This window comes from Capra hircus, chromosome 2 (genome assembly GCF_001704415.2).
Source record: "Capra hircus breed San Clemente chromosome 2, ASM170441v1, whole genome shotgun sequence".
In the NCBI taxonomy this organism is placed as follows: Eukaryota; Metazoa; Chordata; class Mammalia; order Artiodactyla; family Bovidae; genus Capra; species Capra hircus.
Window position 1 is genome coordinate 46,590,801 of NC_030809.1, and position 16,781 is coordinate 46,607,581.

A 16,781-nucleotide genomic window follows, 5' to 3' on the forward strand; every position below is an offset into this window, starting at 1 on the left:
GCCTGAGTTTGATCCCTGGTCAGGGAACCAGATCCCATAGGCCACAGTGATGATTGAAGACTGTGAGTCGTAACTAAGACCTGGTGCAGCCAAATAAATAAATGTTAAAAAAAAAAGGGTACTTGACTATACCCCTAAACCATCCACTTTACTCTTCTCTCTTCCTCTTCTCTCCAACCCCAAGATTTCAGATATATCTAAGCATGCTCCCCTCATTTTCTGAGTGGTGTGTGGATGTGCTACTTAAGTGGTCCCAAGGCTGAAGCTGTGAGGCTGTGGTGCAAAACCAGGAAGGGTCCCTGTCCTTGCAAATGGATGGGTCAGGGTCAGGGAAGGCAGGCTTGCTGGTCTGCAGCACAGCCTAAGTTTGGCTGATGATGGTTGAGGCCGGGAAGGTAGGACTCTGGGATGGCAGTGATACTGCAAGGGTGGGTCCCTTCTCCTGCCCACCATGGATCTCCAAAAACACATGATGGCCTACAAGTCAATCTTGACTAAAGCTTTCAGTCCAGCCAACCTCCTTGTTGCCTGAGTTAAGGAAATCATTATGACCACTGCATTCCAAATTCAAGTTCCTGGCCCACTCATTCATTTAGTCTTTTTTTCTTTCCATTAAGTCATTCAGTACATATATGCATGTACCTTAGACAAGCACATGTATGCTAAGAGATCTGCTGGATGAGAGAAGGAGTAAAATAAAATTCCTTTCGTTAAAGGGGTTGCTGTGCACCTTGAAGGCAAAGTCTTGGACATTCCCTTCCTACTCTATGGGTGCCACCTTGCCTGATGAAGAGTCTGCACATAGTGGGCCCTTAAGGATGTTGCAAATGACTGGGGGTGCTTCCCTGGGCAGGTTTCTATCTTACTTGGCCTTTTGCCATTGCCCCTAAGAGACAAGTAGTATCTGAATGCCAGACACTAAGTTAAATACCTCCTGCAAACCTGCCTCCCTCCCTGGAACTGACCATCCAAGTGATAGATAGTACTTCTCTCTTGCTGTCTTCTCATTAAACTGACACTGCGAGTTTATTGCCTTTGTGTCACCATGCCTTTTTATTCTGACCACACTGAGAGGCAGACATGTGGGGTCTTAGTTCCCAGGCCAGGGATCAAACATGCGCTTCCTGCATAGAAACATAGTCTTAACCACTGGACCACCAAGGAAGTTCCATCATGGCTCTTTATAGGCAAGGATACTACAGGTGACTACAAGGTCTTGAACGACATCATCCAAATACCTCATATTCTATACAAAGCTTCTGATAGTAAATTTTCATGGTGGGGATATAATATCATATCAGAAAAATGTCAAAGAGTTGGAAACAAGCCAGTCAAGATAAATGTATGATGAAGTTCTAAACCATTTAGTGTTTAGTTTAGTGCAAGTGTTTAGCGCAGGGATTGGTTCATGGATATTTTACAAAGAAAACCTGGAACTCACCATCGTTTGTTTTAGATACCACATTCAGCTCAGAAATCCTAGCAGGAGAGAGGAGAATTGGGTGAAAATGTCCTTTAGATCTCATGGCAGGTCCTAAAAGTAAATGCAGTACATATCTTAGAGAGGGGGAGTTCGGAAAAAGAAAATGCGGTTTTTTGGCATTGACAGTTTCTCATTAAAATATTCAGATGCATATACATGTGACATCAGTGGCCATACACCCTGCCAAGTAATTTTCTAGCACGTGCGCTTCCAGTATACGTGTTTATTTATACTCATTACGTGAATATAAAAATAGGAAATAAAATGGATGAGGGATCCTTAGAAGACTCTAAGGAGATGTGTGTAGCGGTATCTGAAAGAGCCAAGACTTGGAAAACACTCCATGGCCTTGAGCAATCGAATGGAGGTGTGAGCTGTGCCCTGGGCACAGGATGGACTAGCACACTTATGTGCAACCATGTGGGCAAGTCCCAGCTCAAGAACGTTAAATGCACAAAGCAAACTGTAGAGGAGTAATACTGTGTCCATCTACTTAAGCGAAGTTCAAAAATATGCAAAACGAAGCAACACATTGCTTAGGAACTCAAATATACGGGTATAACACGTAAGAAACAGAGACGAGGTGGACCAACACCATATTCAGTCTAGTGAGCACCCCTGAGAGAAAGGGGAGGGGAGGGACTACGGTCTGCGGGGGCCCATGGGGCAAACTTCTTGGTAAAGCTCTGGTTCTCAAAGTGAGTGTGGTGATAACTGGGTATAGATTGTTAATATATCCACCATATTTCATAAAATTCTATTTTAGTTACTCAATACCTAATGGAAACAAAATTTAAAAGGACAAGGTAAATTAAATGATTAACAATCCTTTAATACTGCTGCACACCTCAAAGGTCTCCCAGGGTCTGTGTATATTGAATTTTGGAGGCTATTTTATTATACGATAATACTATCATATTTGTATTATACTTTTAATATTATTTATGTAATGTATATATAAAAGTATATGCAGTATATTGTGTTTTTTGCTCAGTTGTGTCCGACTCTTTGCGACCCCATGGACTGTAGCCCACCAGGTTCTTCTGTCCATGGGATTCTCCAGGCAGGAATACTGGAGTGGGTTACTATGCCCTCCTCCAGGGAATCTTCCTGATCCAGGGATCGAACCTGGGTCTCCTGCATTGCAGGCAGATTCTTTACCATCTGAGCCACCTGGGAATATATATATATACATGCTAGTATTTATATACAGTATATATAAAAGGTAATGTATAAATAGTTATTATATAATACACAATATGAGTACATTTTATAATACATTATTATACTATAACACTTTTATTAAAAATGATGATGTCTTTATCTTTAAAAAGTAGTTTTTGTAGACTAGGAGACAGGAAGTCCAGTTCAGCACTAAGGCCCTGATGGTGGTGTGAGAACCATTGTAATTACTCACCCAGCGATGTGTTGCCCAGGATGAGCGGGGCTTCTGGGTGTTTTGCTTTCAGCTCCAGGAGGTCTTTGAAGGTCCCAGGGGAGATCCAAGTAACCCTCTCTCCATGAAAGGTCAGGGTTCGCTTTTCGGGGTCCTCTGCCATTCTCTAAGTGCAAATAACAAAGGTGTGTGCACGTGGGCACATCTGCATTCCTGGGTTATGATAGACTCCGGGTGGAGGTATGTTTCTCTAGAGAGACTTCAGAAGTTCTGGGTTCCCCCTGACCAAAAAGATATTCAGTATTCCATTGGCTAATGCTTGAATTTCCATAATTAGATATTTACTCCTTTAGCTTAAGACTTGTTCATGTATAGTGCTTTGGAGGAAAGTGAAAGTATGAGCTGGCATCTGTCATTGACCCTTCAGTGTAGATTAACTTAGCATAATTTGGAATCATGGCCTTAAAAAATAATAATTATACTGATACTCCTAAATTAGAATCTTCAGTTTTACGTCTGAAATCCAAGCTCACATACCTGAACGAGTGCTCAGTGTCTCTTCTTAGATATGTAATAGGCATCTCAAATTTAACATGTCCAAAACTCAGTTCTTCATACCCCATCCTCCTCCAAGCCCCCTCAGAAAGGATTCCCTAAAGGAAAAATCCCCTGCTCCTCCAGAGGTCTTCCCCTTCTCAGTAAATGGCCACTCCCCTTTCCAGCTGCCCAAAGCCCTGGAGTCAGCCTTGACTCCTTTCTCTCCCCACACACCAAATCACATTCATCAGGAAATCGTGTCAGCTCTTCCAAAAGTGTATCCAGAATCCACTGGCTCCTCACCATGTGCATGCTGGCTGCCTGGCCCAGCACCACCATCCTCAGGAGGGCACAGCTGCCCTAACGGGCTCCCTGATCCTTCTCTCACCCATCCCCAGCTATTCCTGTCCCAGCAGCCCAAACCACCCCAGATCCCACCCATTACAAGGTTAACAGGAGCGTACCCCTCTTAGGTCCAACCTCTCTGATAGCTTCTCATCTGATGCAGAGTAAAAGCCAAGCAGTCTAAGTCCAGGATGGCCTGCCCCCAGCCCTGCAGCTTACTGACTTCTCTGGTTCCCTGAGTTCCTGCCAGGCTGGCCCCTGCTCTGTCCTTGATCAGGACAGGAGTTCTCCTCTCGTTGGTATCTCTGCACTTGGTGCCCCACCGCCTGGATTGCTCTTCCCCACCATGACCAGTTCCCTCTCCTACTTCAGAACTTTCATCAAATACTACCTTTTCAGAGATGTCTTCTCTGGCCAGATATTGAAATTTGCAACCCCCTGCATCCTATCCCCCTTCACTGTTTTATTTTGTTCTTATCACTTGCTAACACACTATATAACTTATCTATTATCTATATATCTATTTATCCATTTAAACTTTTTATTTTATATTAGAGCATAGCCAATTAACAATGTTGATAGCTTCAGGTGCATGGCAGAGTGACTCAGCCATACATACACATGTATCCACTCTCCCCCAAACTCCCCTCCCATCCAGGCTGCCACATAACATTGAGCAGAGTTCCCTGTACAGTAGGTCTTGTTGGTTATTCATTTAAAATATAGCAGTGTGTACATGTCCATCCCAAACTCCCTAACTATCCCTTTCCCACACACTTCCCCACTGGTAACTGTAAGTTCCTTCTCTAAGTCTGTGAGTCTGTTTCTGTACTATAAATAAATTCATTTGTATCATTTTTAAAAGATTATTTGTATAAGGGATATCATCTATTGTCTTGTTCATTGTGTGTTTCTCCAATCAGATTAGTCTCCTTGGGGGCAGGTCTTTGGGTGAGTTTTGTTCCCTGTGTGTATTCAGTACCTCGAACAGTGCCTGGCATGTTACTGAATGATTAATATTTGTTGAATGTACGAATAAACATATCAGAACCCCTTCAGAAATACATATGTTATCGAATGGAACAAGTGGATGTTAGAGAGGAAAGACAGAAATGCTGACAGAGGGAAGGCTGAAGAACTGGGAGGCCCTGGAAGTGCCCCTTGAGGTCAGTATCTGGGAAGGGCTGGAAAGGCCGAGTTAGAAGCTGAGAAAGACTGGATTGATTGGAGCAGTCAATAGGGATACATTGCAGATGACAATGATGGAAGTAATGACAAAAACGGTTAAAAGATAGCCTCAATTGAGGCTTTGGGGAATGTGTACAGGGCATCAGCCAGGGCTGGCTGAGCCAGGCAGGGACAAGCATTCTGATTTGATAAAGAATTTCTACAATTTGATAATTTCACAGGATGGAAAAGGTGGTTTTTAAAACCTGAGCTTATAACCAGTGACATTTCAATAGCACATAAAACACCCAATCCCTCTTACCAAGAGTTCCGGAGGAAATATGAGCTCCTGGGTAGGGTCCAAGGGCTGGAACTCCTCTTTCACAAATAACTCTGTGCAAATCTTTATAAAGAGCAGAAGAAGATGGTTCCATCAGTCGGGCTCAATTGGAAACAGCATCATCATTCTTTACAGTAATAAGGCAAAATGAACACAGTAATAGCTCCGACTCTGCTTGTATGGGAAAATAGTTCAAACCAAATATTTTTAAATAAGAATTATGTTGACACTAAAGAAAAGAATATCCTATGACCAGTTCAAATAGTATCCTGCAAAATACAAAGACCGTCTATGAAAACCAATCAGAGCTCAATTAGTTAGGGAAATCCTCTTCACTGTACCCTAGCCACTACCCCCTCATCTGTTAAGATTCAAACGTGAAAAGCTCTGAGAAGTCCTGTAATTTAAGTAAAACATGACTCTGAACATATATGCTCTTGTATAAACACACACATACCCCACTTGCTTTAATAACACTAGTTGGCATTTATGGAGTGCTTACATTTCACGTGCTTTCTACACATATTAATAATTTACTTAATCCTCCCAACAACTGTACAAAGAAAGTAAATTGCCATCTCTATTTCATCTATTAGGAAACTAAAGCATGGTGAAAAGTTACCCAACTGCAATCCTCTCTAAATTAAATATGTTTTAGTTTTGGAAGCGCTTATTCTCAAGCAGTTTCCTAAAGAGTAAGGCAAATCAGGAGGGAACTGTGGGGTGCGGGGCTGGAAGGATATATAATGGGGAAACCTGTGGAAGATGGGCTGGCTGAGCATGGCGGGGGGGTGGGGTTGGTGGGATGGCGAAGACAGATTTGAGTTCATTATCAGCTCTGCCATAACTTGGCTCTCTGACCTTCTCAATAGAAATGTACTTAATCTCTCTAAAGATTAAGTAGAAACCTATTTTAAAAAACTGAAGTATAGTTGATTTACAATGTTATACCAATCTCTGCTGTACAGCAACGTGACTCAGTTTTACACCTATTTACATTATTTTTAAAATATTCTTCTCCATTATGGTTTATCCTAGGGGATTAGATATAGTTTCCTGTGCTATACAGTGGGACCTTGTTGTCTATGCATTCTAAATGCAACAGTCTGTAAATACCAACTCCAAATTCCCAGTGAAATAATGACTATTTTGAAGGGTAATTGTGACATGTAGATGAAATGCCCTGCCATGCGTCCAACACTCCCCTGCTTTTCCCTCTGTCTCTGTAAGGTCTTCCCCAGATTCTGGAAGGAAAGCTTGCATTATTCCTTGTGTAGGTCCTTAGTTGGATCGCAGACTGAGACATACCTGCCAACATCTAAAGGACCAGTTTTTGCTTTAGTTGGAATTAGAAGTGTAGGCAGTACCTGGGGGCAATAATGTGGTGTGTATCTATAATCTAGAAGTAAGATAGTGTCTGAGAATTAAAATGGAAAACAATGAATCTGAGCTGAGGAATTAAAATTCCCCTAAATAGGAGCTAGGCCAAGACTTCACAGTTAGCCCGTGGAAGACAGTAACACAGCTTTAAGAGATGGGAGTGTCATGGGGCAGACACGTGCCATCTAGTAGGGCTACCTGATGGGTGGAGAGGGGTCTTCTGTGATGTTACCCTTATGATTATCAATGGCTCTGCGTCCACGCTCACCAAGCAATCTTCCCCTTATATTGTGACCTCCTGTGTGTGCTTCCCTACAGTAAAGGACGTGGCTCAGTGACCATAAGATCCACCTTAAAATTGTGTTTCTCTTGATAAATGAATACTGCGGCACAGTCCAGCTTAAATATGTTCTTTTGAGTTTGGTTAAAGTGATTCAGGTGGTTGCAGAGCCCAATCATGTGTGCTCTGTGCTTAGTCACTCAGTTGTGTCTGACTCTGTGATCCCATGGACTGTAGCCTGCCAGGCTCCTCTGTCCATGGGGATTTTCCAGGTAAGAATACTGGAGTGGGTTGCCATGCCCTCCTCCAGGGGATCTTCCCAACCCAGGAATGGAACCCAGATCTCCCACATTGCAGGCAGATTCTTTACCACTGAGCTACTAGGGACAGATTGAATTCTGGAGGCTACAAAATCCAGACTTTAGAATATTTTTAGCCCTCCAGGGGGCACTGATCCTCTGTGAAGTGGTTTTCCAGGGTGTAGCCTGCCTTCCTGGGGAACACCCCTCTCTTCCATTGCACAGCTTCCTCAGACAGAAATAAAGTGATAGGGGAGGCCGAGAATGGAAATAAGGTAGGTGTTAAGGGTAAAAACAGAACCAGCAGGGAATGACTGGGCTCAGTTTTGTGTAAGGGCAGCTCTGTTCACTTAGCTTTCCATGTCTACAGGGAGCAGACTATTTTTCCTGTCTTCTCACTAGGAATTTTCTCTAAATAATTCCTATAAGAACTTGGCAGTGGGTCTTTTTTGGGAAACTAGCATCTCTCAGAGAGCAAAGCCAGAGACTGGGGTGTTTCAGGCTGGATGTCCCAGCTGTGGGGGCCGTGACTCGCCGTCTGAGTGTGGACTGGCTCCCCAGCCTCCCTGAGGCAGCAGTGCCCTCTCTCTGCAGAGGGGGAGACAGTGCGAGAGGACAGGACGGCAGGAGCTGGGTCAGGCAAGGACAGGACTCGCAGAGCTGGGGCAAGTCTTTGTTCTCTGACCTGAACCGGCTTATGTTTTACTGTTTCAGCCTTCCGGAGAGTGAAGAGGGAAATCAGAGCACGAGCTTTCAATCACCTCTTTACCCTGCTCCCAGATGAAAAGTGTTTCATTTGTGCCTCCACTTTGAACGTTTGTGAAAGCAGAGAATGACCATCAGCACGCACAAGCACAGTTCAGCACTGGTGTTAAGTGATACTCTTGGGGAGAAGACAAAGCGAAGGGACTCACATCACTTTTCCTGCCAAGCGAAGAAGAATCATTTTCTCCCAGATCCAGGCAGCATTTTCCTGTTCCTTTCTGTTGACAGCCATTTGACTCCTAGGACAGAGAAATGCCTTGAGATGAAAAACTTTAAAAAAAAAAAACCTATTAAAAAAAAATTATTAAAAAAAAATTTTGAGTATACTTGCTTTCCTGGAGTATAATTATGTTAGCTTGTGCTATACAACAACGTGAATCAACTCAATTATACATATACATCTATCTCCTTCCTCTTGAGCCTCCCTCTCACCACCTGCCTGTCCTATGAAAAACTTTCTGACATGTAAATCAATGTGTGCCTTAAAGGGTCTGGCAATTTAAATGAGGCTCCCAGCTTTTAAAGTCACTTTTGGTGGTTTTTATTGGAATAGGGATAATCAGAAGATCTTTCCTTTTTACTTTATTTTAAAAATATGATTCAGATACAGAACATATAATATAGATAGAATATATAATACATTTACAACATTTAATAAATAGCATAAACAATAATAAAGAATATGAAGAAATGTAAAAGAAATAAACTATCATTACTGATAAAAATTTTTATATAATATATATTTGTACTATATTTATAGTTAGTACAATATGCCTTTTATTTTGACTTTTTATTCATTTATTTGCCTGTCATTAAAGTCTTTAAAATATATTTTTGTTGATGGCATATTAATCTATTTTCTGGCTATTCCATAAATATATTTGTAAAATTTGCCATTGATGTATACTTAATTTTTTCCCTGTATTTTATAACTACAAATAACATAAACACTTCTGTTCATTGCAGGTATAGTTTTGTGTACATCTCTGAATTTTTTTTTAGGTGAATTCCTAGTTGTAGAATCACGTGATAAGATGTTTTTCAGAGCAATAACAACTGCTAGTACCATTCTCTGCAAGATTTGACAACATTGACTATTATCATTTATATAGGGACCTAAAAAAGAGAAAATAAAAAGAAAGACAAAGAAAGAAAGCAGTTTTGGAGCCAGGTCTCCCCACCATTTGCAATCTGTGCGGCACTGACTGGGAATGAAAGGACAATCAATGAATTTTGAAGCTGGTTTCCATTTGCTGGTTCTTTCATTTCCCATTTCTCCAACCTTACTTCTTGTATTTTATTCCTCAAATAGTCTCTCCTAAGTCTCTAGTAAAATACTTTCTTCCAGATACTTTAATTCTCTGTCTCTGCACAAATGTCTCAGGCTGGCAGCTTCCTGGTTCTGCCCAAGAAGCAAAACCAGCTGAGCCAAGCCAGTAGCACTTCCTCTCTCCAGCACAACTCTGAGCTCTCATAACAGACCATGAGCGAGTGGTAACAGAAGCAGCCAGTCTCTGCTTGTCTAGCAGATAAGCGCCTTGGGTATTCCTGCTCTGGGGCTCGCTTTCTTTCACCCGTTAAGGTTCCTGGGGCCTCTTGGCTGCACGGTGGGTCTCTGACTACAGTTTTTCCTTTATCCCCAGAGGCTGTGCCTGGAAAGGTGGATAACATCCATGTTCCAGAGGGAGAGAGGTTGCCTTTAACTTCATTTGTATTTCACAAGTGTTTTTCCGTTTATACCAATAATTTGATGGCTTTACAAGCCATACATTTTATTTCTCAGCTTGTCAACCGCTGGCTCCCCCGTGTGGCAATAGAAGATGGGACATGCACGTGGGATGGGCCTGGCTCTGGGGAGTGGGACATACCTGTTGGTTCATTTCTAGGCCCTGGTCCACTCTTCATGGAGCTGAGCAAGAGTACAGATGGAGGCCCTGGCCTTGGGCCTGCTGCTCTTCCTTCCTCACCCTGGCTCTGGGTGTGTACTCTGAGGGGCCTCACACACCTGTGAACCAGCCTGCAAATCCAAGTTCTGTGTACTTCCTCCCTGAATAGCCAGTGTTTGGCTTCTGGAGCACATGCTGGCTGTTAGGATCTTCTCAAGGAAGATGACTAGGGGAATAGGCCTGCTCCTGGGAATGGGGTCAAGACCATGTCTGGAGCATAGTCCAGAAAAGGGTGAAGGCTTGAAGTGAACAAGTCACTTTGGCCCTGTGGCCTCCTGAGATTGGCTGTACGGGTACTAGCAAGGGGTTCTCTGAAGTTTGGGATCCCCCTTGCTTGGGTCTAAGGGTAGTACTACCTATGTCCATCCTGCCCTCTGCAGAGGGTGATTAGATATGTTTGTCTGATCTCCCTGGCAAACACTATTTGTGGTGTCGATGGCATCCTCGATACAGTAGTAAATATTTGTTGAGTTCTAAGTGCTAAGCAAGACTTTGCTACGTGTCTGCAATTTCTCCTTTGATTTTCACAGCAGCCCAGTGAGGTGTCACTATTTGGTGGGGGAATCTCTCTGCACTCTGGTATTTGGTGTGAATTTTGGATTCTACTAAGCCTTTTTGGCTTCTTTATTTGCTCACACTTTCTCAGCTGGTCTGGATTCTTGGGACTAACCTTGCCTCCCCCAGGCAAACTCTGTGTCTTTGCTTGTCTCCTTGGGTTTCCTGGAGACCTCCTCCCTGTCCTGTCCCGATGCCTTGCTGAAATTGTCATGGAAGATGTCTAGCTGGCTGGCTAGATCACCTGGCTTTCCGGTGGTGTGATGTTGAGGGTGAAAAGTAGTATAATACCCACCCTTCCCTCAACAAAGAGCTCAGACTCCTGTGAGTTAGATGGAGCTACTGATAACTCAACCAGTCTTCCTTACGATCTATTTGCATGGTCTAAAAACTCGACTCCTGTGTTCCCAGCCTAGACCATCTGTCACTGTCGTTCTTTCTCTGTGGGTGCCCTGGCAGCCCCCTACTCACCAAACAAAAGGTCTTCCCGCTTGCGAGAATTGGCCGATACCCAGTGCAGCGGCATAGGTTACCTAATCAGAGAAAAAGCAAAGTTATCAGTATGTTTTATTTTTAGTGATTTTTCCTTTATTTTTCTTTAGAAAGTTGATATGAAGACAGGTATTTTGTTTTTGAGAATATTTGACTATCTGCTAGGCTGTTCACTGCTTTTTCCTTCCTCTTAGATAATACCCTTCCCATCACCTCAATTCTAGTTTCATTCGCTGTTTGAAAGAAGAGAATAGTCTATCTGGTGAGCTCAGTTGCATCCATCTATTAAATTATTCATTCATTCAACGTGTATCTGTTGACAACAACTATATTTCAGATACTATGTAAGAGGCAAGTGATCCTAAAACAGGAAAATATGCGTTGTTTCTAAGGCTCTATATGAGTGAAGTATCATGCCTCGACAGCTTGTTAGCAGAGCCCCTCCACGTTAGGTCACTGCTTCAGAATTTCCTAGGGTATTTGTTTAAAATGCGGATCTCTGGCCTTTCTCCAATTCTAAATCAGAATGTCTGGGGACAAGCCCAGGAATCTGCATTTAAGAGGTCTGTGGTGATTCTATTGCATGGGAAAGTACGAGAGCCTCAGGTTTCCAAGGGATGAAGGCGTGGGGGAGGCTGGGGTGGAGGAAGGTGAGTGTGGAATCGAGGTCATCTGGAGAGGCTCCACAAAGAAGCTCATGCTGAAGGATGAGAAGGAAATGGATTGATGGAGAGCACAGGAGCGGCGCTCGGGGTTCACAGAGCAGCGCAGGCAAAAGTGGAAACGTGCGGAGGATGGAGGGCTGAGAGGAGACTGGCCAGCGGGGAGTCACATAGCTGAGGAGGAAGAATGAGTTCGGGAGGCCAGCTGTTGGGCATCTCTGAAAGCCGCGTGAAGGAGGGCGGGTGTGGCCACGTGAGGGATGAGGAGTTGCTGAAGGACCTCACGCAGTGGGAGGACCTAAGGAAGGCAGGATTTTAGATGACTTGTTTGGATGTCCTGTAAAGGAGCAGAGAGAGTAAAGGAAGTCCACTATAACTGGAAGACTAGGAGAGTGTGTGGGGCTTACTCTGCAGGCCTCAATCTAAGGATTTATGTGTCTAACAGATGTCTTTTTTTTTTTTTTTTTACTTTATTTTGCTTTACAATACTGTATTGGTTTTGCCATACATTGACATGAATCTGCCATAGGCGTTTGAGTTCCCAATCCTGAACCCCCCTCCCACCTCCCACCCCACATCATCTCTCTGGATCATCCCTGTGCACCAGCCCCAAGCATCCTGTATCTTGTATTGAACATAGACTGGCGATTCGTTTCTTACATGATAGTATACATGTTTCAATGCCATTCTCCCAAATCATCCCACCCTCTCCCTCTCCCTCTCCCACAGAGTCTAAAATTCTGTTCTTTACATCTGTGTCTCTTTTGCTGTCTCACATACAGGGTTATCGTTACCATCTTTCTAAATTCCATATATATGTGTTAGTATACTGTATTGGTATTTTTCTTTCTGGCTTACTTCACTCTGTATAATAGGCTCCAGTTTCATCCACCTCATTAGAACGGATTCAAATGTATTCTTTTTAATGGCTGAGTAACACTCCATTGTGTATATGTACCACAGCTTTCTTATCCATTCATCTGCTGATGGACATCTAGGTTGTTTCTTCCTGGCTATTATAAACAGTGCTGCGATGAACATTGGGGTACACGTGTCTCTTTCAATTCTAACAGATGTCTTGTTTAGCAAAGGTTGATGACCCAACGTGAGGTTTGTTGAGAGGAAGCAGAAGATGCTGCGTATGTGAATACATGTGCGCATGTGTGTGTGCAAGGTAGCATCCAACTGTTTGTGACCCCATAGACTGTAGCCCTCCAGACTTCTTTGTCCATGGAATTTCCCAAGAATATTGGAGTGGGTTGCCATTTCCTACCCCAAGGGATCTTCCCGACCCCAGGATCAAACCTGCGTCTCTTCCATTGGCAGGTGGGTATTTACCACTAGCGCCACCTGGGAAACCCATGAGGTTAACTGTTCCTGCAAAAAGGATATGTCTATGAACTCCTCTTTAGTAACTTAAACCCACTGTAAATTTGAAAAGATCGTTTCAATATGTGAAGGGCTGTGTTATGGGTTGAATCGTGTCCCCAAAGATGTGCTGAGATTCCAACCTTTGGAACCTGTGAATGTGACCTTATTTGAAATTCTGCAGAGCTGCAGATGTAATCAGGTGAAGAGGAAGCCCTACTCATCTTAAGATAGGCCTTAATCCAGTGACTGGACTAGAAAAAGAGGAAAATCTGAACATAGATACACAGGGGAGAAGGCCATGAGTAGATGGAAGAAGAGATTGGAGCAATGAATCTCTAAATCAAGGAGGGCCAGGACTGCTGTCACCCACTAGAAGCTGGAAAGAGGAAAGGAAGAGTCTCTTCTAGGGCCTTGATTTCAGACTCTTTGCCTCCAGAACCATGAGAGAAGAAATTCCTGTTGTTTTCTTTTCCCAAGTTTGTGGTGTTTTGTTATGACGGCCTAAATGAAGGCAGCCAGGTAAAGTCACTGGATAGGAAGAGAGAGTGGGGTGTTAAAATGGGGGTGTGAGCCACTTGTTTGGGCAGCAAGTGCTCTGATGGGCAGCTGCTAAGCTTGACATTCTCTGCTCCTGGTGAAAGCGGCTACTTCAGAAATAATCGAGGGGGTCCCTGAGTGGGGCTGGGGTGGCATGGTAGGGGGAAGCACAGCCTGACACATGCCCCCGCCTGGTCTCAGGTCAGACCTACCCGCCAGGGCTTCCAGAAGTTGCTCCTCAGAGGGCTGTGGGTGGTTCCTCAGCAGTGTGTACATGGACATCACCATCCCAGGGGTGCAGAAGCCGCACTGGGTACCGTGGCTCTTGGCAATCCTCTCCTGGATGGACACAGGCATGGTCACAGGCCCTGACTTCCCACTGTCACCTCCCACCAGGGTCCAGGTCAAGCGTCTCCCTTGTCACAGTGGAATCCCCTCCCTGAGCAGTGCACCCTCACCTGGGGCAGAGTCGGCCAGCATCCCGTTTCCTTGGCTGCTCCCAGGGGAGGTGACCCGGAAACCGTGTCCTGGCATTACAGTTACTTTTCAAGCTCAAATGTCCAGATCCCTCTAATAGGGAGTTATTGGTGCACAACCTCTATTCCCAGAGTGAGAACTCTCCAGAAATCAGTAATGACAAGGAATGTGTGTGTAATTTAAAAAACAGTTTTATCGAGCACCTCCACATCTTTCCCAGCTTGGTTCTGAGCAGGGGTCACCTCTTTCTGAGTAACTAAGAGACTCTCCACTATGGACCTTATATTACTCTCTTCTCTAAATTCTTCTGTGTGGATCAAAAGGAGCTCTACTTTCAAAGGTCCAAGATTTTGGTCTGTGTTCTAGATCCTGGCTATTTAAAGTCCAGTCCGTGGACTGGCAGCATTGTTGTTGGTCCCACCTGTGGTCTTGTAAGAAATGTGGAACCTCAGGTCTCTGTTTTAAACCTTCTGAATCAGGATCTGCATTTTTAGAAAGCTCCTGGCTGATTGATTTTTAGGCTTGAGAAGGCTTGCTCTGGATGCAGACCTTAGTGTAATCCTAGGATTTGGGCTTATTGGTCTTGGGGTAAGCATCCTCTCTGACATTCTCAGAGACTCTAGTAAACTCTGCTGGGTCTTTTGCCTTTGCTGACATTCCTGGAATTGATTCCTATGTGGTTAAATTCAGATGACTCCTGCCTGGTAGTACTTGCAGCATTAGTGTGTCTGAACGTATGACTTCCCAAACCCCTGTGCCGATAACTCAGAGATTGGTGTGTTTCTGCCCATACGTGTCACAGTACTCTTAAAACTCCATGCCACAGGGAATAAACCTAAATTTTATCCTGTCATCCTCAAGATGTTTTATTCTATGCATAATACCCTCTGTGTAATATTTATTCTGCATTACAGTCTAATATGCATTAATTAATATTTTGATCATGCTGTTACTATTCAAGCAGACAAAATAAGGAGAAAGATGATCAGCTAGTGAAATGTGGATGTATTTCTAGGTTTCTTTTAAGTCATTTAACAGATATTATTATCTGGATCAATGTGTATCTAAAGCTTCTACTTTCTGGACCACAACGTAGAAGCCCTAGGCGGCACAGTCAACACAGCTTTGATTACAAAGATAGGGTTAAGAAGTGAGAAAATTGGGATGTGCTCTTACCTGCACGGGGTGAAGCCTGGTTTTGATGCTTCCAACACCTTCCACAGTGGTGACAGCAGCCCCATACAGAGAGCAGATGGGCACCAGGCAGGCAGTGACAGAGAAGTGTCTTTATGTGAGAAGCACAGGGAAAATCAACAGGAGTAAGACCGTTCTGCCTGGTGGGAATGTGGGAACGAAGAAGTGCAGCAGAACCCCTCCCCTCAACCGGCCTGTCATTCAGTCTAGAGGGTGGGGAACTGGAGGGGTGACCAGGAGGGAGAATTAGAGTCTTGTCCGCTGACTGTATCATCTGTAATAATTGGGGTTCTTAGGGGGAATATGGGCATTCTGAACCTCAGAAACACTTTCCAAGCCTAGAACAGACCCAGCTGGATCTGGATTCAGTGGGAATGGACTTGTCTCATCAGGAATAAGTTAGACGTCAATTATTACTCATTACAGCATTAATCCCATAACAGGTAAAAGGCCCACCTTGTCTTTTAACCATATTTGAGAAGTTTTTTTTTTTGCCTGTTTATTTTAAACTCTGTATAAGGTTATTCAGCAGAGTTGGAAGGCCTGTGTCCTGAGGCCATTTTTTGCAATCTTGGGCCTGTGGATTTGGGAGCAGTCCAAGTACTAGAATCTGGCCCTTAATGAAATGCTGAAATCATGGGCCGGGTTCAGTCTAACAATAAAAATAGCCAGAAAATGTGGGCCTGAGTTCTTGTTCTATGGCTTACTAATTGTATGACTGAGCAAGTCCCTTCATTTTTCTGAACCTCAGTTTCCTCACCTGTCAAATGAATGTTTGGCCTAAATTGGAGTTTCATTTTTTTGGCCACACCATACAGCATGTGGAATCTGCAGCATGCCAGATCTTCCTCCAGCAGGGATCAAACCTGTGTCCCTTGCTGTGGAAGCAGAGTCCTAACTGCTGGATCACCAGGGAGGTCCCTAAGTTGGGGTTTCTTAACTGGGATGCATCAGTGGGCCTTGGGAGATCCATGACCCCCTGGAAACTGTGTAAAACATTATTAGTTTCTTTTTGTGATTAATTTTTATTGGAGTATAGTTGCTTTACAGTGTTGTGCATTAGTAGTTTCTGTAAAAGCACAGGCTTTTATCAGATTTTCAGAGAGGTCTAAGACCTAGACAGGGTTAGAATCACAGAGCTGGAAGGCCTCTGAGATCGTCCTCAGCTGTGAGAGGAGAATGCGAGCCTGACTTCCGGGCATCTGGGTGGATACCTTATCTCCTGGGACGTGGGGTCTCGCTTAGACACCATCACCGTGCAGGCACCGCAGCCTCCTCTTCCGCAGGCGTACTTGGTTCCTGTGAGGCGCACTGGGAGGGCCGGTCAAGGAAAGACTCCTGGTGGACATGTCGCCTCCATTAGAGCTTCCTCCCTAGGGTGTTGCTAGTGAGGAAAGTCTCCTTTGTGGAGTGAGATGCAGGTCTGAGAAGACATTTCCCTGCCTCCAAGCCTCAGTTAAGACCAGTCTGTGTCTTACTAGCTGTGTGACGTTGCACACACAAACCTCTCCCTACCTGTTTTCTCACTAGAAATGAGGGGAAAGCAGTATCTACT

The 16,781-nt window shown here is 44.0% G+C and overlaps 1 protein-coding gene across 4 annotated transcripts in view; it reads right to left on the reverse strand.

Moving 5' to 3' along the window:
• Positions 1-16,781, reverse strand: part of LOC102188176 (aldehyde oxidase 2) — an 82,364-nt gene that overhangs the window by 61,423 nt on the left and 4,160 nt on the right. For all 4 annotated transcript variants that reach the window (XM_005676342.3, XM_005676340.3, XM_005676341.3 and 1 more), the window contains exons 3-10: positions 16,441-16,537; positions 15,209-15,317; positions 13,768-13,894; positions 10,965-11,026; positions 8,142-8,231; positions 5,251-5,331; positions 2,901-3,045; positions 1,442-1,534 (exon numbers count right to left, since the gene is read on the reverse strand). In XM_005676342.3, the coding sequence (XP_005676399.2) occupies positions 1,442-1,534; positions 2,901-3,045; positions 5,251-5,331; positions 8,142-8,231; positions 10,965-11,026; positions 13,768-13,894; positions 15,209-15,317; positions 16,441-16,537 (804 nt within the window). The remainder of the gene's footprint in view (positions 1-1,441; positions 1,535-2,900; positions 3,046-5,250; positions 5,332-8,141; positions 8,232-10,964; positions 11,027-13,767; positions 13,895-15,208; positions 15,318-16,440; positions 16,538-16,781) is intronic.